Below are 27,633 nucleotides of genomic sequence, written 5' to 3'. Positions count from 1 at the left end.
GGGAGAACAAGGTAACTGCTCACTAGCCCCTTTGAGAGGAGCTGCTCTGGAAACTGCTCCGTGGGGCACATGGCACTTGCTAATAATCATTCAAGCTGAAGAAAACTGTGGCTTTAATAAAACTGAGACCAAAAACCAGCAAAGGGAAAAGGACAATGCTAAGTGGAAGAGATGGGAGAGCAAGGTCTTTCTGCTTCCAGAGGGTGGTGGAGCGTGATTCGAGATACTTATCTCTTCTGGGCTGGCTGCTTCCTGGGGAAGAGCTCATGAAGTCCATGCACAGGCAGGATCACATTTTCCACTCAAAGAGCCAGTTCTGGTGCATGGTCCACGCAAAATCCAAGTCTGTGCTGGAAGAATGATGCACAGAAACTTGCTTCTCAAAATTTCATTTCCCCTTTTGGGGGCAAGCAGTGGTGCTGGACTCGCAGGTCCTCCCATGGTGTGTCTTACTCACTTGTGTTAGCCTGTGTAGCCATTTCCAGCCTGTGATTGCCAAGTAAATGCATTAGGGGTGGGTAGCTGCAAGGTGCGAGAGGGAACAGCAAATATCAGCCCAAGATCCAAGGTTCGGTGCTGATCCAGGCTACCTCTCATCTCTTAAGACCCACAGATATCTCTGTAATTTGGATTTTTCCCTTTTTAAAATGTTGGTTGAATGAATGCTAGAGGGGAAAAAAAGTAAGTTGCAGTGCTGAACTGTGGGAGAAATCAAAGGATCTGTGATAAATCAATGCCCTTACTAAAGTGGATGGGAATCTGCCAGTTTATACCAGAAAAGGACTGGCCCAAGAAATGCACTCAGTGATGAGACAGGCAAAAGAGGAGAACCCAGGTACCCATTACACTGCAGGAAATTTCAAATGTTTTCCTCATTTCAAAACAAAATGGAAGGCTTTAAACTGAGAGTGATGACGACAGTTTTGAGTTGCAGTCAAGTGGAATTTGTCCAATGATTTTCATCAGTTTCTGTCCACCTGGATTTGAATCTTTGTAGCCTCACCTTGAATTCCAGGACAAAAGGAAATGTGGTTTGTGGCTTGTGCCCTGGCTGAAGAGTAAGGAGATGAGAATCCAAATCTTGGCTCTGCCACAGACTCTCCTTTGAGATCGGAGGCGAGGCGTTGAATAACCCCATGCGTCAGCTCCCAAGAATGAGGACAGCAGCCCTAACAAACTTTCATGCCAGCTTACGTGATATTTCTATCTAAAAAATAAATTAAAAAATTGAGGTGTCCCACATTCCCTCACTGCTTCCGAAAACACAGATCGTTGACTATTATGGAGTAAATCACAACACTGGGCTGCAATCATACCCAGGCAGAGGCAGGATCCAAGCAGCCTTCTGCCAGGTGGTATGTGGCAACTTCTGATGAACAGCGATGGACACGGGTCAAGGGTGATCGCAGGACAGGATCTGACAGCACTAAGCGGATGCATTCACCCCTTGATGTGACGTGAGGCTGCGTGGGAGCAAGGAGAGAAGGCAATGGGGGATAAGTGGGCTTGGGTTTTCAACGCCTCAGATGTTCAGCAGGTAATGCTCAATGCAGTACTGCTCACACCAACACCTTTTTTTCCTGGCACTGCTCCTTTCCCTGCGATGACTCTCTTGTTTATGTGGCTGCAGGATGAACCAGATCGGGAAGCTGATCCAGCTGAAAAACAAACCTCCTCCAAAAAGGCTCTTTTTCAGGTCAATCAGTTGCACCATTGGCCCTGCCCATACTTGCATGCTAAAGGGACTCTGAAATAGCAAACGAAGCCATGCTTTTTGGTGATAAGAAAACCAGCCTGTGTACACACACAGGTCCTTAGCACCTCTGTCACCATAACTGAGTGATGAAGATGCCCTGTAGGACCAGGTCGGGACAGGACTTGCAGTTAGGAGTCCATGGGACTCCATCTTCTCCTTGTCTGAGAGGAAAGACATTACTGCTGCCTCCTCGCACCTTCCATCTGGCTGCCTCTGAGCTGGCAGAAGAACAGTGCTTCATTCAGTCTGGTTCAAATCCAGGTGTGAAGTCGAGGTGTTGACGAGAGCAGGTTTGCAGGAAGAGGTCCTCGGAAGGCTCCTTGGAGAAGCAGAGGCTGTCTGCAGAAGCGCACACCGCTATTTCTCATGGCCTAGAGAGCCACGAGAGGGAGGTATCCCTGCGTGCAATGGATGCGTCTCTCAAAGTCCTCTTCTGACTCCATCCACAAGCTGTAATATTGAACGTTGAGGGTTGCAGGACAAAACCCCAGAGCAGAGATGTAAAAGCCAGACCTCAGGCAAGTCTTCACTTGTTGCAGAGCTTGCGTAAGTGTCTGGTGCAAAGCAGCTCTAAACCAGCCATGGGGTCAAAAGCCTCTTTTCCTGTGACCTCTGTGGTTAAGAGTTTCCCTGGAGAGATAGGACTCTCAAGTCCAAGGCCCCTCCTTGTTGACTCAGGCCAGGAATTTTAAGTGGGAACCGTCTCCTTTCCCAAACATCCTACACCACTGGGTTGTCTGCAGGGTGGTCCCACCAGTAAGAGGTGCTCCATGCTGAAGGCTCCTACAATGGTCCCAGACGGATACTGGTTCTCCATGCAGACCATAAGGTTGGGCAGCTGAGATCCAGCTCTTGCACCAGTGCTTTTTGGTACTTTCAGACATAGTGAAGCAGAACTAAAGGAAGAGATTTCAACCTCCTTTTTCACCTTGGCATGCTAGGCAGTAAAGCATTGTTTCTGGGAAGTAATAACATAGCTTTAGATTCCTTCAAGCAGAGCTGAATGTGAATCTTTTCCCTCACCACAGTGAACTATGTAAGAAAAGCTGAAGAAGTCTCATCCTTTGATGACTGTATGATACGCTTTCCTTATGATCTCCTGTTGTGGCTTAACCCCAGTCAGCAGCAAAGCACCACGCAGCCGCTCGCTCACTCCTCCCCACTCCCAGTGGGATGGGAAGGAGAATTGAAAAAAAAAAAAAAAAATGTAAAACTCATGGGTTGAGATAAGAATGATTTAATAACTAAAGTAAAATAAAATATAAAAATAACAATATAGTAATAAGATAAAATAGTAATGAAAATTAATAGAACAAAACCCCACAAACAAACAAAAAAAAAAACAATAAGAAAAGACAAGTGGTGCACAATGCAATTGCTCACCACCTGCTGACTGATGCCTGAGCAGTGATCCACCCCTCCTGGCCAACTGCACCCAGGTTATATACTGAGCATGACATGCTATGGTATGGAATATCCTTTCGGCTAGTTAGGGTCAGCTGTTCTGGCCATGGTCCCTCCCAGCTTCTTGTACACCTGCTCGCTGGCAGATCCTGGGAAACCGAAAAATCCTCAACTTAGGATAAACATTACTTGGCGACAACTAAAACATCACTGTGTCATCAACATTCTTCTCACACTGAATCCAAAACACACTGTACCAGCTACTAAGAAGAAAATTAACTCTATCCCAGCTGAAACCAGGACATCTCCCCAAAACTGCTGCCTCACTGTGGGCTTGTCCTTTTTCATTCTTCAGAATGACAAACCAGGACAAATTTGAACATGCAAGATAACTGGAAACAGCATCACCCCCCCACTAAAAAAAAAAAAAAAAGGAAAAAGAGACAACATGCAAAGCTCCCCTTCTTTTCCAACGTAAAAGAGACATGAATTACCCAGAGTCCCCCTTCTCTCCTTGTCCAGCTCTGTACCTGCTGCATTGTAGTTAGGCCCTCACCTCACCGACCTTTGATAACTGAGCCTTGAAGTCTACAGGGAGGAAACAATCCCCCCCGAGGACCCTCAATGCTGTTGGCTTGTGATCCTAAGTCCCCTGGGCAAGACTAATCATAGAAAAGTTTGTTGGAAGGGACCTCTGAACATCTGTTGTCCAACTTTCAGCCTTCAAAACCAGCATGAGGTCAGGTCAGTGATGGCTTTGTCTAGCCAACTCTTGGAAACCTCTGAAGATGGAAATCCCCCCACACATTTAGGTAAGCTATCTCAGTGCTAGGCTACCCTCCTAGGGATCACACCGTCATCACCAGTAACCATATCATACTGCAGCATGTGTTGAGTGGTCCATCTAAATCAGCAATCCTAGGTTTAATCTGTGATCAACATCTGGAGACAGGTGGGAGGCAGACACCACCCCAAAAAGTGCTTTTCTCTGTCTACCAACTCTAGAAGGAGCTCAGATATTCAAGGTCATCATCAGTAACCTACCTCTGCTGCACACAACTACCACCAGCACTGTGACAACCTTGGCTGAAATTCATAATGGCCCCAATGACCATGACTTTTGCTTTATGAGTGACTTCTTCACCTGAAGTTCACTGTGCCACTGTCACATCAGGTGAAACCCTACTCCCTTTTGCAGGGCAGATCGTTTGACCTTGGATGCTACTCCACAGCATCCTTGGATGGCCTCCAGGATGCCATGGAGCAGCTCTGCTTTATTACGGACAGAGAGAGCAGATTGGGCGAACTTTCCAGGGTCTCATGTATGATTTCTATGGCCATTTATTGACCACATGAGGACAGTTTCTCCTATTTAGAAGACTTCCAGAAACTAAATGTAACATGGGTAGTTTGAACCAGGAGTGTATGCTGCCTCCTGCACGGCATACCTTGAGCCTGGGCTGATTTGCTTCTTTTTGTGGTCACTTCAATTGTTGTTTTTTTTTGTTGTTGTTCCTGTGGGGTTTTTTTTGTGGTTTGTTTTTTTTTTTTTGTTTGTTTTTGGTTTTGTTTTTTTTTTAGTATTTTAAAGGGGTAGACTGTGCCTGTTCCCTTGTGCCCTTTGGATACCAGCCAGATCAATAAATCATTTCAGGCCAAGGCGTGCACTGCTCCCTGTGATCTACAAACACACTTCTCAGCAGGGCATGACCCACCTCTAATATAAAACAAATCTGTTCTACACTGGCAGAAGCAGCCTTTGGAGTGGGACCTATTCCTCACAGTACTGAAAAAAAAAAAAATAATACAGGGGCAGGTGTTGAGTCTCCAACCTTGCTTTCAGGAGGCACTGGGAGCTGTCAAGACATGAAGGAGCACGGCTGGCTGCCATGGGGGAGCTCTGGCAAATAGACTATGTGCTGTGTGTATCTGACACGGGGACCATCAGTCTGCATTGCCAGCAAGTAGACTCAATACAGATATAGTGGCACGTCAATGCCACAGGCTGCCATTATAATCAAACAGAGGGTGAAATGGAGCCGGGCACAGCTCTCTGCCTGCCTGCAGAGTTACCTGTTCTCCTTCCAAGAAAGGCTACATCTTGCAGAGCCAAAATATAAATGCGTCATGAGGGACGACTCTGTCCTACACCACTAAAAATCCAAAGACAAGACAGATAGGGGACCTAGCAAGGTGGTAACAAGCCCCAAGTCCTCCATGGCAGTTAGAAGAGTTCTCCTGCCACCCAAGTGGGTGCTTCTCAGAAACACTCCGAGTGATATCCCAGAAGACTGCCTGAAGACTTGGCGTGGACACCCAGGATTTATACTGCTCCCAGTCACAACCACTTTGCCCCCATGAATATTGTCTGCAAATGGGGGCTGGTGCCTCTTCATTGTGAAGGCCATGTTGCCCTTCCCAGGCTTTTTTTTTTGGGGGGTGGGGTGGAATCTGTAGCGAGGGACGAGGCAATGGGATGAGGTCCTCCATCTGGCCGAGAAGGGTGCAGACCCATATGTCCTTGGTGATTAGCACAAATAGAAACCAGGCCCCAGTTTCCATATCATCAAAGGAGGAAAGGGACTGGACCTAACCACTTTTCACCCTGGGGTCTGAAGCCTTTGTGCAAAAACTAGGCTTCTGAGCCTTAGCCAAGCAATTAATTGCATTAAAGCTAACACAGTGCAGATTACAGCCTTTTATTCTGTCAACCCTCACCCCACAAGAGGATCTAAAACTATCCATCCCCTTAGACTCCTGCAGCATGCAGGAGCAGACACACTGCAAAACGGAGATTGACTTGGTCTGTTCACACATACCCCAAAACATTATCATTTCATGTGTCCAAGGACACCTGTAGCCTAAAAAAATCTGTGGATGGCAGCTCTTCTGCAAAGTGGGAAGTTCTTTTCCAAATTGCAAAATCCTCTGTCTGTGACCATCGACCCTTTAGACTATCTCAGAGATTATCTGGCAACTCGCTGCCTTGTTTGTGAAGTGTTAGAGTGAATTTCTGGGGTGTTACGGAGGTGCTGCCACTGGAGGTTCTTTCACATCATCTTAAGAAAAAGTTTCTTGGGAAAGGTTAAATCGGAATTTATTCTGCCTTTGGATTAGTGGACCTCTTGCAGATTAATTTGATCTACCTGCTTATTGCTAATGATTGCCTTGAGTCTTTAAAGCCTTAAATATACTGCTGTGGGTATTGACATCAAGATGATTCCTCCCCTTGGCTGTACTATTTAGGATTTGACAGAGATTTGCTACAGAGGATGGAGCAGCGAGCCCGAGTTTTATTGCACAAGCAGCTCAGAAGAGCTTTTTCCAAAGCCAAGACTTGGGTCCATGAGATATATAAATGACAGTGTATTAGATTTCTTTCTGTTTCAGTCAATGGCAGAGCTAATGCTGGTCTCAGTCACAGAACCAGGTCTCAAAACAGACCCAAGAGCATGTTTGCAAAGCCCTGTGATTTGATTCGTTTGCTCTACCAAACTGACCATGGTAGAGCCCAAAGTCTGCTTGTCGGTCATGCATCTCCCCAGCCCTACCAACACTGCTGCTGACAATTAAGGAGGTCAATACTAAGTGCTAGCAGTCTCATAGAGAAGGGTTAGAAAATAGGGTGTGAGAGCAAGACCAGCGGGCCGATATCACCAGATGCCAAGGTAGGCAGGTGGTCTATAGTACAACAGAAGGAAATGCCTTTGCACATATGTTTTTTAATGAGGTGTTAATTGGGCATTGGGTGAACAGGACAAAGAAGCAACAGAGGATGTGGCTTGAGGTTTTGGCTGATGTAAAGCTGGAAGCTTGGAATAAAATGAAAGCTGGGCTTTTACGGTCCTTTGCTGTCATTTCCAACAGGAGAGGGACACCAGGTGGGCAGGAAACTCTGCTCTAAAATCACAGCTGGCTCTGGGGACCTTTCCCTCTTCTAGTGATGTCTCCAGGTACTCCCGCAGTGCTGGCTGTGGGAAGAGAGAGCTCTGAGATGCAATGGTGAAAGTGGGAAGCATCCTGGTTTGTCCCCTTCTCTCAGGCAATAGAGGGAGATGGGACAGGATGCCCACCCAGGAGTAGCTGGGTGGGTGCAGGATGCCTCAGCATATGGCCCTAGTGCCAATAATTAACACATGTGAAATTGATGAAAGAAACCAATGGGGGATGATTACTTTGCTACCCACATGAGAGAGCTTTCTCCCTTCTTCTCCCTCCAGCCCTACATCTGGTAGTGATTTTGCAGCCCAAAATAGAAAGGAAGTGGAAGAAAGGCTTAGCTGAGCTTGGGCCCATTTGAGAAGAATAGAGAGAGAGCATGTCAGAGGAAAACAGAGAAGGGCTGTTGGAAGGATGGTTTGTTTCCCATACCACTGGTGTCTTGCAGCAAAGGAACTTGGGAGAACGGATGGCTGATTTGCCTGGGCTTTGCGTATAGTGGTAAGGGCTGCAAACCCACCACCATGACTCTTGCATCCTCCTGACCCCTTGGCATCTGGAGTTCTGGAGCAGGAGAAAGAAGCTGTGACAACTTTGCTTTTTAACACAAGATCTTCCCCATAGCCTAACGTGAAAAACCAAGGTGTTGGGCCTTCTTCAGCTCCCTCCCTCGCATGCTCTGAGCTCTGCATCTGGGGCTGAGGGGGAGGACTGGGGTCGAGCAGAGAGGGACCCAGCCCCAGCCATGCAGTCTGGGTTGCTGTGGGAAAACTCACCATGCACCTTGGGCACCTTGGCTTTCAGGTGTCGTTCGCACTTAGCCTTGGCTTTTAGCAGTAGGAAGATCTGCTCCTCTTTGGTGATGACATCATCAGCATCCACCTGCAGTGATGGGGAGAAATGAGGTTAAACCTCAGCGTGCAAAGAGCAGCAGGACACAAACTTCCTAGATAATGCAGGCGATCCGAATGCAAATCCTCCTTTGCATCAGCAGTTTCCTCCGCCAGCCTTGCTCTGCGTATCTCAGTTTGCTCAGCAATTAGCATCCCAAGCAACACCTCTTACAAGATGCCACATGGAATCTTCTGCGGACATAGCAAAGGAAGCGCACACTGCAATTGCTCACGACATACACATGCACACACAGGAAGGGAGCAATTTCTGGGGTGGCATGCCCCAGCTTGCAGGGACGAGGAAAAATATCTATCCAAGAGGAAAAAACCATCCTGGTAAATGATATTGTACCAAGAACTCCTCTTAAGAATTGCAACCTGCCATCGTCAAGGCAGTGCTATGTCCACCTCTGCATGCAGGCCTTCAGCCACATGGCATCAGGCTCTATAAATATACTACCTAAATACAAGAACATACGTGGAAGGGGCTGCTTTAGGCAGGGCTGTGAGCTGACAGCATCTGCCCCCCTGAGACTGAAGGCTTGGGGAAAACCAGCCTGTGAGCATCATCCTGGAAAGACTAAATTTCTCCTCCTGTAAGGTCTCCAGAGGTCAAGTGACAAGAAGAGGGGGGACACGGAATGTGCTTTACTCAAAGCCTGTTTTACCCTCTTCTGTTTGCTGCTTGCTGATACTCAGCCCTCAAAGGCACTTGCTAGTCATAAAAAAAAAAATAATAAAAATTTTGCTTCATGGAGCTAGCATGTTCCCATCAGGCATGGCTGGCCTCGGGGAGCTGGGGGTACAGCTGTGGGGAAGGCTTGTTCTGCGAATGCTTTGGTTGTTATGGCATATAGAGCTTTGGTCTAATGCAATACGGCTGCTTTAATTTTCTGCTGTGCCTCTTGGGTACTTAGCTTGTGTGTCCCGCTCAGACATCCAGGGCCTGTCCCACTGCCAGATAAAGCCTGAGATTAGGAAGAACTTTCTCCCGGGTTAGTTTGGCAGGAATGGATGGATATTTCACTGTACCTATCCCAGCTACACTAGGATGATAGTGCCTTTGTTCATTCCTGCTTTTTTTCTCCTAAAAGAACAATATACTTACTCCTACATTCATTTTCTGCCCCAGATTTGAATGGATGATGCAGATCGTACCCTGCAGGTACCTTGTGATTTGCAGCATAGAAGGGGGTGAGAAAAGTTGTGGGCTGTGTCCATCTACTGGCAAGCCTCCCTTGCAGGCCCTAACCTGCAGGATCTGACCATCCTTGTGAAACTTTGGAGGTTTGGGTCCATCCTTGGTACTCTGCCAGTCATGGCAGAAGAATCTCTGGGAAGTCAGGACTGGCTGGGATCCTCACCCACCAGATCACCCCAAAGCTGGTTCAAAGCACAGGGGAGTCACATGTAATACCTTATAGGGCTCCTGAACTGGGGATGTTGGTAAGGCACTAGCCTGAGAGAATTAAGTGATGTAGTAAGCTGGGATAAATCACTGCTCTTCTCATTGCCTCTGTTCCCCTAATATTTGTCTGTCTTGAATAATCAGACCATAAATGCAATGAGAGCAGGTGCTGCCTCTCTCTGGATTTGTACAGAACTCGGCACTCACTCACTCGTAAAAGCATAACGTAAGCAAGAAGGGCTGCAGTACTGTTTTAAGCAAAGCAATATATTTCTTTTTTTCTTTTCTTATCTTGACTGTGCTGGTGAGACTGGCCACTGTAAATCTGTAATGCAAGACCTAGGGTAGCGCGCCACATCCTGATGGATGGAGCAGACCTAAATTTCAATGCATAGTACAGGCAGGCAAAGGAAAGACAAAAAACCCTTGTGAAGCCAGTAGTGATCTGCAGATGAGAAGAAAACCTGTCAAGAAACAGGTTGTAGAGCCTGTCCATGGAGGTGGCTGCTCATTTCAGTCCCTTAGAAGAACAGACTGAAGGGGGGTTATGACATTTCCTTGTACTCCCCAAAACCACTGCTAGTCAGAATTAAGGTTCCTTCAGTCATTTTAAGTTAATTCATTTTGGAAAGCAAGTAAGATAAACCAGCTGAAGGCCAATCAGTTCTCGAGCAAGACTTACTACAAATGACATAATGAGGGTTAATGAAATCCAGCTTAGAAGTAAACTCAGATTCAATTTCCCAGTGTGCTCCTATGGAGAGGAACAGTGGATGTTTGAGCAGCTGGTGTGGTAATGGACACGCAGATGGATAGCTAGATCTGATAAGGGGATTCTGAGTAAAACAGAAGTTAGTTTTTCATGTCCTTGGAAAAAATCCATGCTAAAAATCCTTCAGAAGTGGGAGTTGGTTTCAAAACCGCGTTAATGTTAATGCAAAACAAAGCCATCCCTTTCCAGATGTTTGGCTTGTCCACATTTAAGGCAACAGCCTGCATTTCAATTCTTTCATTGGAAATGTTAAACCTCTGGGTCAAAACCTGCTGTCATTTATATCTGCACAAAACCTGAGTGATTCCACCAAGGCTGGAGGAGCTAGTCTGGATTTATAGTGGCCAGAGGAGAACCTGACCTCAGGCATTTCAAATGATTCATCTCTCACACTCTTAGTCCTCAAGCTCCTTTGGCCGTGCTCTGAAAGTAGGGCAGCTCCCAGCCAGAGGGATGTATGGTCTCCAGGCCAGGGACAAAAAATAAATTTTACTTCCTACAAAGGGAGATAAGTCACCAAGCGCTGTGCTGTGCTCAGAGCTGGGCAGAATGGCTGGGGCAGAGCTCTGAACTCAGCCCAGGTTTTCAGCTTTCCTGAGCCCTGGTTACTGGTCTTAAATTTCCAAAACCTGCCAGAACCTTAAAAAAAACCCCAAACAACTCCCCATTCTCTTTGCTCCTCCAAAACTGGTTTAAATGCTAAAAGAGATGTTTCAGATGTGTCTTTTTGTGTTTCTCCTTGGTCAAGGAGGCTGAAACATGTATGTAAACACATATATGAATAAGAATAGAGATTTTCATTAAATCCCGTGTCTTCAAGGAGACACCTATGCTCAGGAGACTTGTAGGAAAACTATGCAGTCTGGCAATGCCGCTCCTTTGCTGCCAAATAACTCACATTAAACACCTAAGTAAAACTGGGCTGATAGCTAGTGGTTCTGAACTTCTTGTCCCATCCCGTCCCAACCCCACGTTCCATCCTTTGCCAACCCCCTTGCTGAGCCATTTCAATGCATCAGCCAGACTGAAAGCTCTCTGGGGACACAGGCCTGAGGAGCACACTGCTGGATCGGACACTGAAACAGCTCAGCCTTGGGTTCAAGAGACAGAAGGCAGGACAGGGCAGATACCCACAGCTGGAAACCGTAGAGCAGCTTTGGACCTGTCAGGTGCCAGAGCACTTCTAACTGTTCAATACCACTTTTTCCTGTGCATCTGATTTTCTTGCTCTGGATCTTCTGATCTCAAGACAATGCTGCCCTACTCATCTTTCCATCCTGGCTCTCAAAGGTTAAAAGAATTCGACAGGAACATTTTCTTTGCAACACAGATGCACTCATGATATTAGACATATTTGGATCTGGCTTGGCAAAACTTTCTCTTTGACAAACAATCTCAACACCTGATCCAAAAATACTGTGGGATGGCCTTGCTAAAATCATTAGCAGTTGCATATGCCAACTTTTTGGAATCTGAATATCCCCAGGCAGCAAAATAAGTGGCTTCATTTTCAGAAGTACTGAGGTGTGGGCAGCAGGAGTTCATAACAGGTAGGAGCTACTGCTGGTGAAGCAGCCACTGCTTTGGAATGGATTTGGATCCCTTGGGTTGGGAGACAGATGGGGTGGAGATACTGGCATGAGAAGCATCTGTAAGATACTGGGTGGTGCAGAGAAAGGGGGCTAATTGGTCACGATTGTGCAGAATTTGAGACCTGGGAGGCACAAGGTGAAGAGAACAAGATCTAAAAAGAAACAGGACAATACATGCTAGCAAATGGTATCAGTGGATTCAAAATAGGATTAGACAAATTAACAAAGGACAAATCCATCAGTAGCTGTTAAAACACCATAGCCTGGATGCAAACTTCTGATGCAGGAAGGTCTTAAACTGCTGATCACCAAAAGCTGGAAGGTGACAATCATGAGAGCTGTCTCTTTCTCTAAACATCCTAAACTAGCAGCTCCTTGGAATTGTCTGTTAGGATAGAAGATTGACTGAATAAGGCTAGTTTTATATATCTCTCTCTCTCCATAGGCCCTCTATTTTTCTAAGGCCACAGAAACCTTGTGCCCTGCTGAGCATCCAGGAACATACATGTACATTCTGGGTATCGTCCAGTTTGACATGCTCAACACAATCTACTCTGTATATTCTCTGCACCTGCTGTTCAGGACCATGAAAAAAGGATCTAAGAGGTGCTAGAAGCACTTAATCCAAGTGAGTGCTGCAGCCACAACTCACCAAGATTTGCATATTCAATGTTTCCCTTATCTTTTATCAAGAACTTCTGCTATGAGCCCACCCACTAGCAGCCCAACACCTCTGATTCTGCAGATTAGCCAACAGAAAGGAACAAACATAATATGTGTTTTCCAACATAATACCTGCCTTGCTGGCCAACTAGGAACGCCCAAGATGAGATTTACCAGTCTGAGGTATTCACCCAGAGTTCCCCTTATAGTCACCGATTATTTAGATACACAGATCAGCTGAAATTCATTCCCTCCTCAAACCACTGCCTAAAATAAAGCAGATCAGCTGTGGGGATTTTTTTTTTTCTCCTTTTTTTTTTTTTTTTTTTTTTTTTTTTTCCTTCCTTCCCCCTTTGGGCAGCTGGTTACTGCAGTAATTGGTCATGTTAAGTAGCACTGAGAGGATCTGTGGAACAGAGCTTTTGCTGGTATGAACTCTGGGGGCAAGAGAAGCATCTGAGGCAAGTCAGAAATAGTGTCACAGACAGGTACATCTCCCAAATCCAAGTATTTGGAAGTATGAGGTCATCATGTCCCTGCAGAAATTAATCACTCTAAAAGAGCTGACAGCAAATCCCCTTTCACAAGCGTTCCCTAACTTGCTTCAGCATAAATTCCTGCGCTGAGCTTCCTTGGCATCAAATTTGTACGAGCCCAAGTGATGGAGACAGGCTGGGCACTACGCAGGTAGGTGCAGAAGGACAGCTTTGCCCTTCACTCCTGGTTACAGACTAGGGGAAAGGATGGGGGCTCCTCCCTGGTCTCCCCAGTTCTGCAGTCAAAACCCATCTGCTACTCTTTCTCAATGTTTATCACCTCTCGGCTTTCCAACACTGTTTTTTGCCAGAAAAAAAAAGGTCCTTGTGGGGAAAAGATCTAGGAATGCTTTTTTTTTTTTCCCTCCCCCTTGTTCAGAGAAAGCAGAAATGCAGAGCAGGAGACAGGCCAAGCAGGGAAGGGTGAAATGACAATGCTATCCAGAGGCTGTTAAATCAGTTTTGGTTCAGCTTTTTTATTCCCTTTTCCTTTGCCCCCAGAGGAGGCCATGGGGTAATTATGATAATGTTTTCTGGTATTTCCATTTCATTGGCTGATCTCCCAGCCACTAAAGTAAACCCCAAATCTCAACGGGGAGGTCATATTCATCCTTGTTTATGGGACTCATTTTCAGAAATAACACTATCCTTTTTGTGAAACTTCCCTGGCAGCAACTCAAAAAATAGCTAAAGGCAAACAGATTCCTTGGTCGGGGTTGAGAGCATCACGGCCACTTGACGGGCCCAAGGCAAGGGACTGCTGGTGATCACCATCTTGGACAGCCGTAGACCAGGTAATCGCTGGTGTGAAGCAGAAAGGGGGTGCAGGCAGGAGGGGGGCTTAGGAGAAAGAAGGGAAATGTGGAAATGAAAGCATCGATGCTGGTGATAGGGAGAGAAAATGGAGGTGGGTCCCAAGGGTGTGGGACCAGGGTGGGACATAGGTAAAACCGGCTGTGCGGGTTGCACCCCAAACCAGCCCCGCTGATTTTGGTGGTCACCTCTGGAAGGGTGATCGTAGTGCTCTCTTTTTTGTGAGGAGTGAACCTGGTGGACTGGGGTTGGAACACAGAGACCAAGAGTTAGCCAGCTTCGGGGAGCACGACAAAACTTTTCTAAGGTTTTCCTTTAATGGTGCCTTAGGTGAGCTGGGTGAAGGCTCTAACTGAAACACCAAACCAAGCAATATAAGGTCATAAACCAAGTCCTTTTTCTGCAACAGAGACTGCAATTGAGCTGAGGGCATGAGAGGGAAGGAAATTAAATTAGAGCTTCATTCCAGCCTTGCTGATAGAGCAACCCCTCTCCTGAACTCTGTAAGGGTCAAGATAGTTGTTAGAATTAGGAGATTAATCTAACCAAGTCTAATCGAACATCAGACCTGCACCTGCCGCAGGTGAGCACACCTCTACTGATATCAGAGCATCAGGCTGGGCTGAAGGCAACGTGGCATTGATGCCAGGCATGCAGACAAGGGTGGCACAACTAAATAATGCCACAGAGTAGGGATTCAGCTGCCTTTGGCAGGAGCTGATGTAGCCTTCACCGTGGGCTGAGCCGAAACAGTCAGTCAGGAGCTCGTGGTGATGGGGAATTGCTCAGAATGGACATGGTTTGGTGGGCATGGATGATGGTTGGACTGATGGTCTTGAAGGTCTTTTCCAACCTAAATGATTCTATAATTCTATGATTCTAGAAGCAGGACAAGGTGGCAGGGTGGAGGTGGCTGGGAACACAAGGCATTACCTAAGGTTGGCCAGCAGTGGGGTGGCAACATGGGATGGTGTAGAATTGAGATCCTGACCCCTGTTTTTTATAAAAGGAATTGCCTTCCTTTGGATGAGAGAGGATGGATTCTCTCGATTGTTTTGTGATCGGGTTTTGATACCTAGTTTGTCTTCTCTGTTTTCCTACACTTTATGCAAGGGAGTGTTTGTACAAGCCCTGCATCTCCTGGCCACTGGAACTTGCTGGTTTACTCAGGTCCAGATGAAGCCTGGCAAGTATGGAAGGACCAGGGATTTGTGTGTGCTGTCCTGGACAAAATGTACCCTGTGCAATCTCTGTTACGGGGTCTGCTGCCAGTCCTATAGCAAAGTAGGATCTGCCGGGCTGCAACTCAACTGGTGATTAACTGTGCCCCGTGTCCGGCTGCATTTCACAGAAGAAATACGGGTTTGCTTGCCATTTGCTGGATTTGCATGCTGGCTTCTGCCATCGCTCAGGGCACATGCTCCCTGGCAAGCAAAACTCCTTGCTGGGTTCAGAAGGAGATCATGACCCCACCATTCGACTCTGGAAGCTGGCACTTCAGGCAGAACACATCCCCTACCGCCTAAAAGCTGCTCTGGACTTTTGCTTGGACTGGGAGGGTCTGGCACTTCATATTTCAGTGACAGCTTACAGCATCTCCCTCGTGGAGAGACAGAGCAGAGTAAATACACATAAATGGTATTTATTCTCTTCTAATTTGGGCAATGCTGGATTTGGCCACTGCCCAAATAATCTAATTCCCTCTCTTAATTTCCTGCTACCTCTGTACTTATTACCCTCTGCCTGCCTGTGTGTTATCAGTGCCTTGGTATAAAAACCATACAAAAACAACAACAAAAAAAATCCAGTGGGGGCAATTTGTTGCAAAGAGGAGCTAACAGGGCAGGGGGAGAGCAGGGAATGGTACTTCTTCTGCCCTGAGGGATTTAATTTAACTGAATAGGCATTATTTCCAACATTAGGGAAGAAAAATGTGGTTTGAAACCTATTTCCTTTCAGGTTAATGCTGGAAAGATTTAAAAATAAATAAAGCCGAAGTGCCAGTTGGCCCAGCTGGACGTACAGTAGCGAAAGCAGCAGAGGCACAATCCACTGCCAGCAGCTAATCGCAAGAGCTACAGTGCTGTGGTTTGCTCAGGACATCGGAGCGGCGAAGAGGATGGGGGGAGGAAGGTCGTTTCGTAGCAGGAGCCCCTGGACTCCTGGACAGGCCAGGTCCAGGTCCAAGAAAGCAGATTTGGAGCCCCCTCTGCTGCTGGGTCTGCAGCTCCTCTGGGCTGCTGCAGCGGGACTGATGTCTCTTCCCCACATCTGGCTGCAGATGCTTTGCTCAGTGCATGCAAATAGGGGCAGGGGGGTGTACGAGAACAGCGAAGCGTAAGTCTCGGGGGGCACTAAGCATCAGATTTACCCAGACGTGAGCCTGGCAAGAGCTCCCGTTCTTATCCCTGAGCTCTGCTGTGCCCCGTGATGGACGAGCACCCATCTCTCTCTCCCCCTGCCAAGTATCACCCATAGAGATGTTGCAGTTATGGCAGGAATTCAGATTTGAGAGCTCAGGCAGGTGGGTGCTGAGCTGAGCTCTCTACATTGCTGTCCTGCCGTGTGAAGCAATGCCTGTGTCTGTCCCTCACCCCATCCCACTTACAGAGGATGGGAATCAACCTCATGAGATGTCTTACTCCTCCGAAAGACTGAGCCTATAAAGGCCAGAATGGGACAATCAAATCAAGAGGATGCGAAGACAGAAGGGTGAAAGGAGGAGGAGACCCAAGGGCACCCAGGTGAAGAAGAGGGTGGGGGGAGAAGGAGTTGATGTGAAGGGGAAAGAAGAACTGGTTGGATCCTGATGAAACAGAACTCTGGCCACAAGCTGGGGAAGCACGGAGAGATTAGTGCACAAGCTGTTCTGCCCTCTACCTGCTTTTCCCAGCCTCCTAGAGGGTAAATGAAGTTGGTGGTTTTGCCTTAATCCCTTGACCACATCACCCAAACCACCGCCTGCTCCAGAACAGCGGGACGTCTCTGCTCCGGCCAGCCGGGCTGGGGGACCCTGCACTGCAGCTGCAGAAAGCTGAATAACTTCACGCTGTGTTCAGGGCTGTCTCAGCCCTTCCCACGAGTGCCCTCACCAGGCTGGCTGGTCCCTGCTCTTCATCCTACCCTCAGGTGCAGATCTGCCATGTTCAGGAGGTGTCTGCACGCTTTTGAGGATCTTGCCTTCCTGTTCCCCAGTGCCTCCTTGCCCTGCAAGAAGGACACACTCCTACCCTCAGTCATAAATCCATCCTCTCTACCCATGTACAATGGAGTCTGGGTCTCAGCACTGTTCTGCCATGACCCCTGTAATAAGAAAAAGGCCGGTGAATGGAAAGAGGAAATGTTGGCGTGGGAAGACGCGGGGCAGAATTGGGAGTGTCGCATTGTGTTACTGTTTCTTGGGGAATAGTACAGGCTGAGCTGGTCTCCTTCATGTCCCTCCAATCCCATTGACTCCCACTTTGCCTTGGGGAAGCCTCATCCTTCGAGCAGCACGAGAAGAGTGGGAAGAAAATCTGCCTGGACAAAGCACAACTTGCAGACTCACGATAACTCATGCCAAAGGAAATTAACTGATTTGAACATGGATGTGCTCTGCATTTGTGACCATATGGCAAAAGATTTCTTTGGGATGGAGTAATGCCACGACAGCAATAGAAGAGGACCTTTATCATCCTTGTCACTTCCAAACTCTTCAAGTTGTTTACCTGTATGGATCTCTTTCCTTAGCCATCCTGGCATCCTAATGCCTCTATTACTAAGTGATCTCATGATTTACGGTCAGCACATATCATTTATCAAGGAGAACTGACATTTATGGTGCATTTCCAGGACCTGGAGTTTTAAGACAACATCTGTCTCACCAAAATGATTGCTTGCTTTCCTGCTTTACATCCCTGGAGCAAATGAAGTGTAACCCAAGAGGCTGAGCTATGAAAAAAATCCTTCCAAGCAAGGAGGAAATTCACCACGACTGCTTATCAGTGCTGCCCAAGCAGAGGTGGTCTTCCCAGTGATTAGAGGATGGAGCTGGTGTAGGGAGGTCAGCAGTGATCACTACTGATTTGAGTTATATTCTTGGATCATAAATAACACACATCACACTCCGCACTTGTGCAACAGGATTACTGTAGTCAGGAATGATTAATCCCAACCTAAAGCTAATGTCTAAAATATTCACATGAATCACACCCTGAAACTGCCAGTTCTCCCCATTGACTACAGCGGTTCCAGAGGAGGACTCGCTCAGCTGGAGGCATCCACATGTCTCCAAATCTCTTATGTGAGATGAGACAAACTCTACCCTGAACTTCTCAGCTGGATGTCCGAGCTTGAGATCAGCTGAAGCCAAGGGCTGTCTCCTCTGCCTAGACCAAGTCAGCGGCTGCAGGCTTAAACCCAAGCTAGAAAAGCAGGTCTGTGCTCTCTGAGCTGCCAGAGAGATGCAAGATTGCTCCTTGGTGCCTACTTGGCAGCTGAACGTGATGCCTGACCCTCCTGTGACTTGGAGGTGCCCTTGTCTGTTGCTGAAGGAACCTGTATCTGTACCCCACTGGTTGAAATAATGGGAGGACCATAAAAAAAAGTAGAGGTCATTCTGACATTGTGGTTTGATTTGCCTTGGCTCCCACCCATACCTTTCTTTCATCTTCAAGGGATGATACAAAGCAGTGTGCTGTAAGACCCCGCATTTCCCAGCATGTGAGCCTTCTGTCTTTCTTTTTTCCCCTTTGAAAGCAGATGGTTTGTTTCGGTTTCACACCTTGCTGTCTACAACTACCAAGGCTGCAAGGCTTGATTTCTGCCCTTTCTTTGTCCTTTTACATTTTATTTTGTCCTGCAAAACAAGAGTCCAAAAGGCCATGGAGGGGGTTCTCTTGTGAAAAGGGAGACCTCTTTCCTCCTTGCCATGCTCCTACCACAGATGCAAGGACAATCATCTCAGTACAGACCCTGTGGTCCTGAAATTGTTTTCAGTTATGTGACAGATAATGTCACTTGGGCAGAGCAACAGAAGGGATGTATTTTTCTTGATTCTTCATGGGAAAGTCCAAATCCTTCCCCTTTGTCTCCCCAGTTCTCTTGCACCTCTCAAAAATAACTCCCTCCTCTAGTTTTCTCTCTTGGTTCTCAAAGCTTCAGGCACTGATTATTTTTTTTTTAAAGTCTTTCTAGGAATACCCTCCCTGGACGAGGGAGTTGGAGTTCAGCCTTTTACTCAAGTACTCGGAATTGTCCTCAGACAAGACAGATGGTTGCAGTCAGCTCGGCCAAGGATGCAAAGAGAGCTGTCTTAACACGCTCTGACACGTACTCCCTTGTTATCCTCCCACAGTGGAAAGTACCGATAAGAAGTGCACGAGAAAGATCTATATCAAATCATGAGATTAGAACTCTAGAAAAAGAGTACTTTTTACTTTCATTTTTCATACCAGCAGCTAAAGAGCTGGAGGTTATAAAGCACAATATGCCCTGCGGGAGTGTGCTTGGGGGGAGAATGTGAAGAGCCTCTGCTCAGCTCTCCAAACTGCACAGAAATGGGATTCTCTCCATTTCACAGCTAACTACCATTGCTTGTCTGAAACCAGGTCAATACCGTTAATGCTGAAGAATGAAAGACTCCCAGTGGATTGTCTAATTGAAAGCCATTCAAGACAACAATTAAAAGAAAGGTCTACAAGTAAACACCTGCTATTAAGTAGTAAGAATTAATTACCTATTCTTAAGTAGTAATACTAGCAGAAAACATTCTGTTGGCTTTGGTCCATGAGTGCTAACAATTGGTGTGCCACGGTCACACCTCAGCAGTCTTAAGATGCTCAACATTAGAGAAAATACAGATTCATATATAGAAATAACAAATATTGCATATACTTGTCGAACCCCATACATACAAATATTTTTGTTTTTCTTTCAAATCAAGCCAAACCAAGGTTTTCCTATATTGCTTGTGAAATAGGCATTAAAATGTTGACTATAACGTCATTAAATTCCTCCCCAGGTACAGCTGTAGAAGGAAAATCTTATTCTTGCTATTATTTACCACAAAAGTGACAAGAATCCCATTTTTTCTGAGCAGTGCAGAGGTAAGAAAATCAGATATCCCCAGAACACCAAGCTTTGTTTCCCCCACAATATGCATGGACGGTCCCGGTGTCAGGCTGCTCTGGCTCTCCAGCCATGCCCGAAGGCACAGCCACTCTCCTTTGTGAAGAGTGTGCCAGAATTGCTATTTCAGGATAAAGGTTTTGGATCCAGCGACTGCTGGAAATGTCTTGATAAGAACATCTCTGAGCTGCTCTGCATTTGTTTATGGTAGAGCAGTGTCCTTACTACCACCTACTGCTGGGAACTGAGGCATGGAGAGTGATAAGGGCTGGTGACATCGCACCGAACTTGAAGCATCTAAAATGCAGATGTGTCATTGGAACTTGACACTCTGGGTCTCTTTAGAAGAAGAGAGAAATACGCACTTTCAGGGAGCTGCTGTTCTGCTCTGCACTAGGGCTTTGACACTGGGATGGGATGAATCGTGCTCTGGACTCTGCTAGCTGTACTGGTTTTGCTTCCACTGACTCTACAAGAAGCCTGGGGTGACTTCAGTCTGAAGAAGCTAATCCATGTCCTCTGTAAGTCACATCAGTCCCCAGTTCACCGTCTGCCACCAAAGATCAGGCAAGTACCATGCAGCATGTGAGGGTTTGAGCCTGGACCTTTAACAGTGCGGGCACCTCTCCTCTCCCGACCCCCTCCCTGCCAAGGCTGGATGAAGCTTACCGAGCAGCCCTGAGCTCTCGAGATTCTGTAATGCCCAGGTTAGTGGGGTAAATCCACCTCACCGGTACGGTGTTACCGGCAGTGGCAGGTGGCGCGTGGCCCTCTGCACTGGACCCGTCCTGTGGGACTGATGGCATCCAGACCGTTTCTGAAGACCAGTGAATAACCTCATGGAGAAGTGTGGCATGTCAGATCTCACCCTCTGTACAGCCTCCCTACTTGTTTCCACTAACGATCGCTGCTCTGGAGCTGACAGTGTCATCAGCTCTGCAGTGTTATTTTGCAAAGGTAAAATTATTCCGCTTTCAGTAACAGCGGGTGTCACTCACAGCAGTCTGGAGGAGGGATTTGGGTTCATCTTTCTCAAAATAAATGTTTCCAAAATAAATGTCCTTGTCACAGGAAATGCCGGGACTTTGGACCAGTCCCAGAGGGAGACGAGGTGGACAGTAGCCCCCCATGGCCAGCAGTAACCCCAAGCGGCTATGCTTTTTGTTGAGCTATGAACACAGTCCAAGAAAATACTTGTGAAGCACTGGGGAGAGATTGGAAGCTGCTATCACCCCCAACACCCCGTCCACAGCGCCAATCCTAACTCGCAGCAATCCTGCTAACAGCAGCCCCCGAATCCCCACGGCCAGCCGAGCGGTCAGATGCCAACCGGCGCGTCCTCTTTGGCATGCATGATGTGAGCCACGGAGCTATTTTAGCAGTGAGGTCAGGTCCTGCTTGAAAGACAGCCCTGACAACACAAAGTCCTCTCTTTTTTGAATACATTCATCAAACAAACTCAATGTCAGGCATTTCGAGACCCAGCTGTTGCTGGCTGCTGGGCTTAGCTTTCAGGTGGTGGCCAGACAGTGGTGCATCAGCTGCCTCAGGCTTTGGAGTTTGCCCTCTGAGATTTCAATTTGCTGATGAGGTTGAATGGTTGTTCCAGAGACCTGTGAGGATTTCTCAAGAGGCGATTTTGTGTCAGCTGCTGCTTAACTGAAGGGGAGGGAAAGACCCAGCTGGAAATGTTTTAGTGTAGCATCACCCTTGGCATACCTCAACCGGAACATCACCCTTGGGCCGCTGAAAATCTCAAGGCAGAGCTGAGGAGCATCTAGAAAGGAGGGACGCTGACCTGGACAAAAGAGGTAGAGCAGTGCCAGGCTGTAAAATGAAGTACATCATGCTCTAGAGTCCACTGACTTCATGGACTAGATCTCCCTAAAAAGCTACTACACCGAGGACATCCCCACTTCATCATCTGAATCCCCTTATATCCCACCTGCCCTTGCAGTCACGGCACGTTCCTCATACTTCTCAAGCCTGGAATGGCCCCATATTGCCGGCCAAAAGGGAGGTAAGGTGTGGAGGTGACTCCAAGCTCAGGCAGCCCATAAGGGCACTTAACGGAGTTGGGGCAGGACGCGGGAGCCCGTGGGGTGTCAGGCAGCTCCCGGCACGGCCCGGCACGCGTGATCCTACAGCAGCAGCTTCAGCTCCCTGGTTCAGCTAACGAGTCACAACTCTGCACCCACAGGGCAAAGCATTCGCCAAGAGGCAAAACAGGCTCAGCTGGGAGTTCGGAGTCATCTTGTCTTACTAATTTGGCATTGAACTCTGAAGATGTTCAGGTCCCTACATACCTTTGCTACTCTAAGCTTTCTAGGTAACTACATCTGTATTGCTGGGAGTTTGAAAAGTGAGTGCAGGTGACAGCCTTTCTGCCTCAGTTTCCCCCAGGTACAGCAAAACTTCTCACCTTTCCTTGCCTCATCTGTTTTGACTACCTCTAACTTTTTTTTGTGCAGATATGTCTCACCGGGAGAGGGAGTGGTGGGAGGAGAGGAAAAGACGGATTTCAGAGCAGACAGCTACAATGAGCAGTAACAAGCTGCAGAAGCATTACGCTCTCTTCCCTTGGTGTCAGGGGGAGCTCTGCTTGCAACAGGAATGAGAAAACAGCTCCTGCAGCCCGAATTGCTGCTCCACAGCCTTCCCATTGGCAAATCATCCGCCTTTTTGTTCGAAGGCTTGACTGAATTTCCAATGCAGCTGCTCCAGGCCATGCTATGATTGATTTCTTTTTTGCCTTTTTTTTTAATTTTTTTTTTTTTTTCTCCTTCCAAAACATCAACTCTTCATCTTACAGCAGTCTGCTGAACCCTGATCAGTGATCAAGCACAAGATCACACCGTGGCCCCACTCAGCCCATGAATTTTACGAGGGAGGCAAAGTCTTGGCACGCCTTCCCCGCTGCAGCTTCGAGACCTGGGACACCACAAAACCTTTAGGTCAGGCTAACCTGCTCCTTTCCAAAACCCTGTGTGCATTTTGCTCTCTCAGTGCCAGACATCCAGATGCGTCCAGCCTCTGGTCCCAGCAGTTCGCCAGCCTAATGTGATGAAGATAATGTTACATCTGTACACACACAAATGTAACAGAGACACAACACTGAGCTGGCTTGGTGCAGCCCTCTGTTCTTCTCTTCTATCTGGGGAAGAAGTCAGCTGGAAGCTAAATTCCTTCTTCCCATCTTGGATGTCCATAAAGGGGCTTGGTGGATGCTCGTGAGATGTTTCTGCTGCAAATGGTCAATCCCACATCCCTCAGCCCGCTGCCCCAGTACTAGGGTTTGGGATTTACTCATGCCAGCTCACGTCTGCTGGTGGGATGCTACCACATACGGACCGCAGGGAGACGAGGAATTCATGCCCTGTGCCTGCCGTGCCAAGGCTGTGGGCCAGGCAGGTACGGGCTGAATGCCATCTCCCCCCCTGCACTATGTGTGCCAGCAGCCACAGCTGAAAGCAGAGAAACCTCGGTGGCTCCGACAGCTCCCAGCAAAGTGGCAGGATCTGTCCTCCTTGGGGTGCACCTCCACGTGCCCTCCCGTGCGGGACATGCTGAGCGGCAGCACGTCTGGTAGCTGAGGTCAGGTACTAGTGACCGATGGCAACAAAGGGTTAAGGCACAGCAAGGACAGATGCCAGCGTGGGTTTGGTCAGGAAAATAGTCCCTCGGTGGGGGTAGCTGCCACGGTGGGGGTCAGGCTGCTATGACCGTGCTGTGCCCATACATGTATGTCACTGGGCTTCATATCACCTAAGTTTAGAGGTCAGTGTAGAGAAATACGCATTTCCAGGGTGCAAGGAATCACCTCCTGAACTAGATATCACCAAAATAAGGCCTGTTTGTCTGCACTGGCTTTTGGCTATCCGACTGTGTCTGAGCATCTCTGCAACCACAGGAAGGATATTGGTTACGGACATTACCCAGGGCAGAAGGTGTTCTTCCAGCCCAGCGGCAGAGAATCACGCTTAGGAAAGATGCTGTGGGTCTGCAGGGGTGAATCAAACTGGCCGGCACTGTTCTCTGCGCCTGAGGTGCATGGGACAATCCACAACCTTGCTATCAAACTCTTGCACCCTCTAAAAGAGGATGGCTGCATCCACACTGTCCCTTGGGAGTGACGCCTGATGCACAATGACTTTGAGGTAGGGAGAGGGCTCTTTCCCCCGGGTGTAAAGCATCCAAGGAACCATGCTCAGCATTTAATGTCTGAGATTATCAGCATGAACCCACAGCCAGGAACCTTTCCAGTTTATATATAACTTATAGCAGTAGTCACTGTGTCTCTGTCACAGCTTTTCCAGGGCTGAAACTGGAGCTAGAGGGTCCAAAGGCAGAAAGCTGTGAAAATGAGAGTCTGGGCTAGGCCGGCTTGGTCTCTCTTGAAAATATCTTTGGTATATGGTGACTTACTTTTCACTTTGAGTTCTTACAGCAAGACACAGGTTCAGAGCCACAGTGGAACTGAGATCTGCAGCTACCTAGATGAGCGCTGAGAGTTTAAATAGTGTTGTGGATGCAGGTCCAGTATCTAAATGGCTTTGGGGAGAGTCGGTACAAGCTACAGACTCCTGGCAGGAGAAGACATGCAAATTACCGTGGCTTGTACAGGGTGTTTGGGGTGGCCAGCCCTCTGAGACGGGCTGCGCACAATCCCATTGCTTTGACGCTAGTCTCAACTTCTCCTTGGCTGCACGTAGGCAAGCGCAAACAAACCTTCAGAGCAGGAAAGGGAGGTCAATGAGGGAGGGGGGTTGCAAGAATTGGGGAGGACCTGAATTTCTGGCCTGCCAGAACCCCTCCCAACCCCAGGACTGAAACCCAGAGGCCGGCCCTGCTGCGGTGGAGCTCTGTGGCGGGTGGTGTGGAAGAACGTGGCCTGGTGGGATCTCCAGGGCGGCTGCAACACAGTGCACGTATTCTCTGCAGCCCTGGAGCGTGCGGCACCGCTAATAGCTCTGGAGGAGCCGGCGTGCCAGCATTCCTCGGCCGGTGCCAGGAAAGCCACTCCGAGTACACAAGGAGTTGGCTCCCCTCCGCGATCACATTAGAGGCATTCTCGGGTCTTCCCAGCTTGTGCTGCAGTAATACATCATCCGCTTCATTCTCCACGGGAGGCTTTGTGGACAGCGTGGGACGTGGGAGGAAACTCTTGGGGGAGTCAACTCGTGCACCGTCGCAGTGCACCGGTCCCCTTTCCCTTCCTTGCTGCTACTGAGAGCATGAGAGCAGACGTGCACAGGGTGGATTAGCCCCATTGATTGAGGACCAGCCTACACTAGACTACCAGAAATGTGATTTCTATTCCTTGCTATGCTGGGTGAGCTTCTTCCCTCTTCCCCACTTGTACAGTGGGGATGAAATCCCTTCTCTGACACCGTCTTCTTTTATGGCCTTGGGCAAATCATTTAATGCCCGTGCATTTGAAACATTTCATCTTAGTGGATTCCTGAAGGCTTTATGATAATTAACAGGTCTATATCTCACCTTCTGCCTAAGATGGGCCACAAAGACCATCACCTTTAATGAAAAGGGACAACTCATACTGAAATTACTGCATGTTCCAGAGTTTTCCCCAGGTGACTGACGGACTGCCTATCATAATACATGACCATACCTCCTGTTAGCATCCTTGGGAGCAACAGTGCCAAGCAAAAAAGACACAGCCAACAAAAAGTCATCTCAGCATGCCTCTCAAATATCTGGGACCTGAAAACAGAGAGCTGGAAGCAGATCTCTGATGCAGGTGTATAAATTTCCTTAGGACTCAAGTTGGTCCTGGGAGCATGGATCCATTCCAGGTCCTAGTCCTGGGATGGTGGGAGAAAAGCCCTGCAGGAACAGAGGAAACATTCCAGCCCGCATTCAGGTTTCTGCAGATGTGACTTCACTTTTCTTTCTTGAGGGAAATTTCACCCCATTTTTCTGGGAGCCTAGATGCTTGCCCAAGACTTTTTGGATATTCAGCCAACCCGTTAGACTAGGCTGATGCATTTTGCATGTGGATAACTACCTGCTGGAGAAGACAGCAACGGGCTGATCCCGTTCGCTGTGAGTCAGTGCGATAAGCACAGACAGCAAAATACAGCCGCTCGGGCAGGCAGAACCCTACCGGTCCTGCAGGTGTTGTGCCAGAGGATGCCGACACCGGCATCCCGCCGTCCCCGGGGAGCAGCTGCAGAGCACTCTCATGGTACTAAGCTTTCCAGGAAAACCAGGTTTCTCTTGGCTATGACATCTGTGTCCATTATATTAACTGAGACCACTGTGACAGTAAAACACCTGCAAATCAAGGTAGTTTCTAGCAGCAATGAAAAAACCAAACCAACGCAAACACCTGTTTTTATTTTGAAGGTGTGTTTTCTCCACAGGAGATTAGAAGTAATGTCAGCCAAAGCTTGTCACATCAGCAGCAGTCCTTTGACCAGCAATCAGACCAGGAACCTAACAAGCCTCTGCAGCAGCATCCAGGAGAGCAGCTGTACTCAGTGCGTCGGTCTGGGCTCAGGTTGGTGAATACGGCCCTGCTTAATCCCGAACATATCCGAGAGATGGGAACAAACGGCCCTGCTTAATCCCGAACATATCGGAGAGATGGGAACAAAACAAAGGCACTCAACAAATCCTGTGCTCTGAAGGACACAGAGTCTTGTCCTATCTAAAGAATCACTCCATAACAACTGATTATCAGAAAAGAAAAAAAAAAAAAAAAAAAATCTTCTTGGTGAGCAACTACTTGCGAGCCCGTGTTCAGGCCCAAAACAAGTGGGTGGGATGGCAATCCTTATGGGGCCTCCTATGGCTCTTTCTACATCATGGAGTGAGGATCAAGCCCATAAGTGGTCGTACAACCCCAGGTATTGTCTGGCTGTCAACCCACTGCAGCTCCAGCTCAGAACGCCCACACTATGCCTATGTGGAGCCAACGTGGGACATCTCCGGGCAGAGCAGCCTACAGCATAACGGGTCCAACCTGTTCCCCAGATGCTGCAGAAAAGAGCTCCTGGCTTGCGCCCAGACCTCTTCCCTTGCAAAGGGCTTGGGGTAAATAAAAGGCATCCCTCCATTTCTGTGTACATTGGTAAAACCTCAGGTGATGGCTGAGTGCAGGCTCAGCTTTCCTTGCAAGTGTGGCTCAAGCTCCTGCTTCCTACAGACATTGGTTATTTTCCTTCCAAGGAAGCTCTTTCTTCCCCGCCTCTAGATTGTCCCTCACCTGGGTGAGACCCACAACATTCACTCACCCTGGGCTAGCGTGGACAAGGATGAAGTGACTCAGCCTGCACCCCCTTGGGGGTCCTGCAAACAGGCTGGCAGAAAATAGAGTTAAAATAGATCATAGAGGAAAACCATATTATTACTATTACAGTCTTGACAGTCTTTTGCCCTCCTGGGTTTTCCCACCCTATTCCCCAGCTACGCTGTGCACCTCCAACACATCGGCCTTCCTCTGAGACATTGCCATGCTCCCACCACCCACCGGTGAGCTCCCACCACCCACCGGTGAGCTCCCATCACCCACTGGTGAGCTCCCACCCACCGGTGAGTTCCCATCACCCACCGGTGGATGCAGGCACTGAGCCATCAGGCCTGTTTTCATTGAATGGCATCCTAAATCGGGGACTCGGTAACGCCTGGGCTTGTGCACCCTTCTTTATTGGACTAAAATGCGACGCTGTTTATTTGGCAGTAATGATTTGTGACAGCCAGAGAGTTGCCTGGCTTGCTGCCCTCTGG

At 48.0% G+C, this 27,633-nt stretch overlaps 1 protein-coding gene across 1 annotated transcript in view; it reads right to left on the bottom strand.

The window, feature by feature from the left end:
* The window catches only part of PTH1R (parathyroid hormone 1 receptor), a 127,406-nt gene that overhangs the window by 57,355 nt on the left and 42,418 nt on the right, over positions 1 to 27,633 (bottom strand). The window contains exon 2 of the mRNA XM_049798869.1: positions 7,876 to 7,981. Coding sequence (XP_049654826.1) covers positions 7,876 to 7,981 — 106 coding nt within the window. The remainder of the gene's footprint in view (positions 1 to 7,875; positions 7,982 to 27,633) is intronic.

This window comes from Accipiter gentilis, chromosome 4 (genome assembly GCF_929443795.1).
Source record: "Accipiter gentilis chromosome 4, bAccGen1.1, whole genome shotgun sequence".
In the NCBI taxonomy this organism is placed as follows: domain Eukaryota; kingdom Metazoa; phylum Chordata; class Aves; order Accipitriformes; family Accipitridae; genus Astur; species Astur gentilis.
Note: the sequence above shows the minus strand (reverse complement) of the source record. Positions and strands in the feature narration are given on the sequence as shown.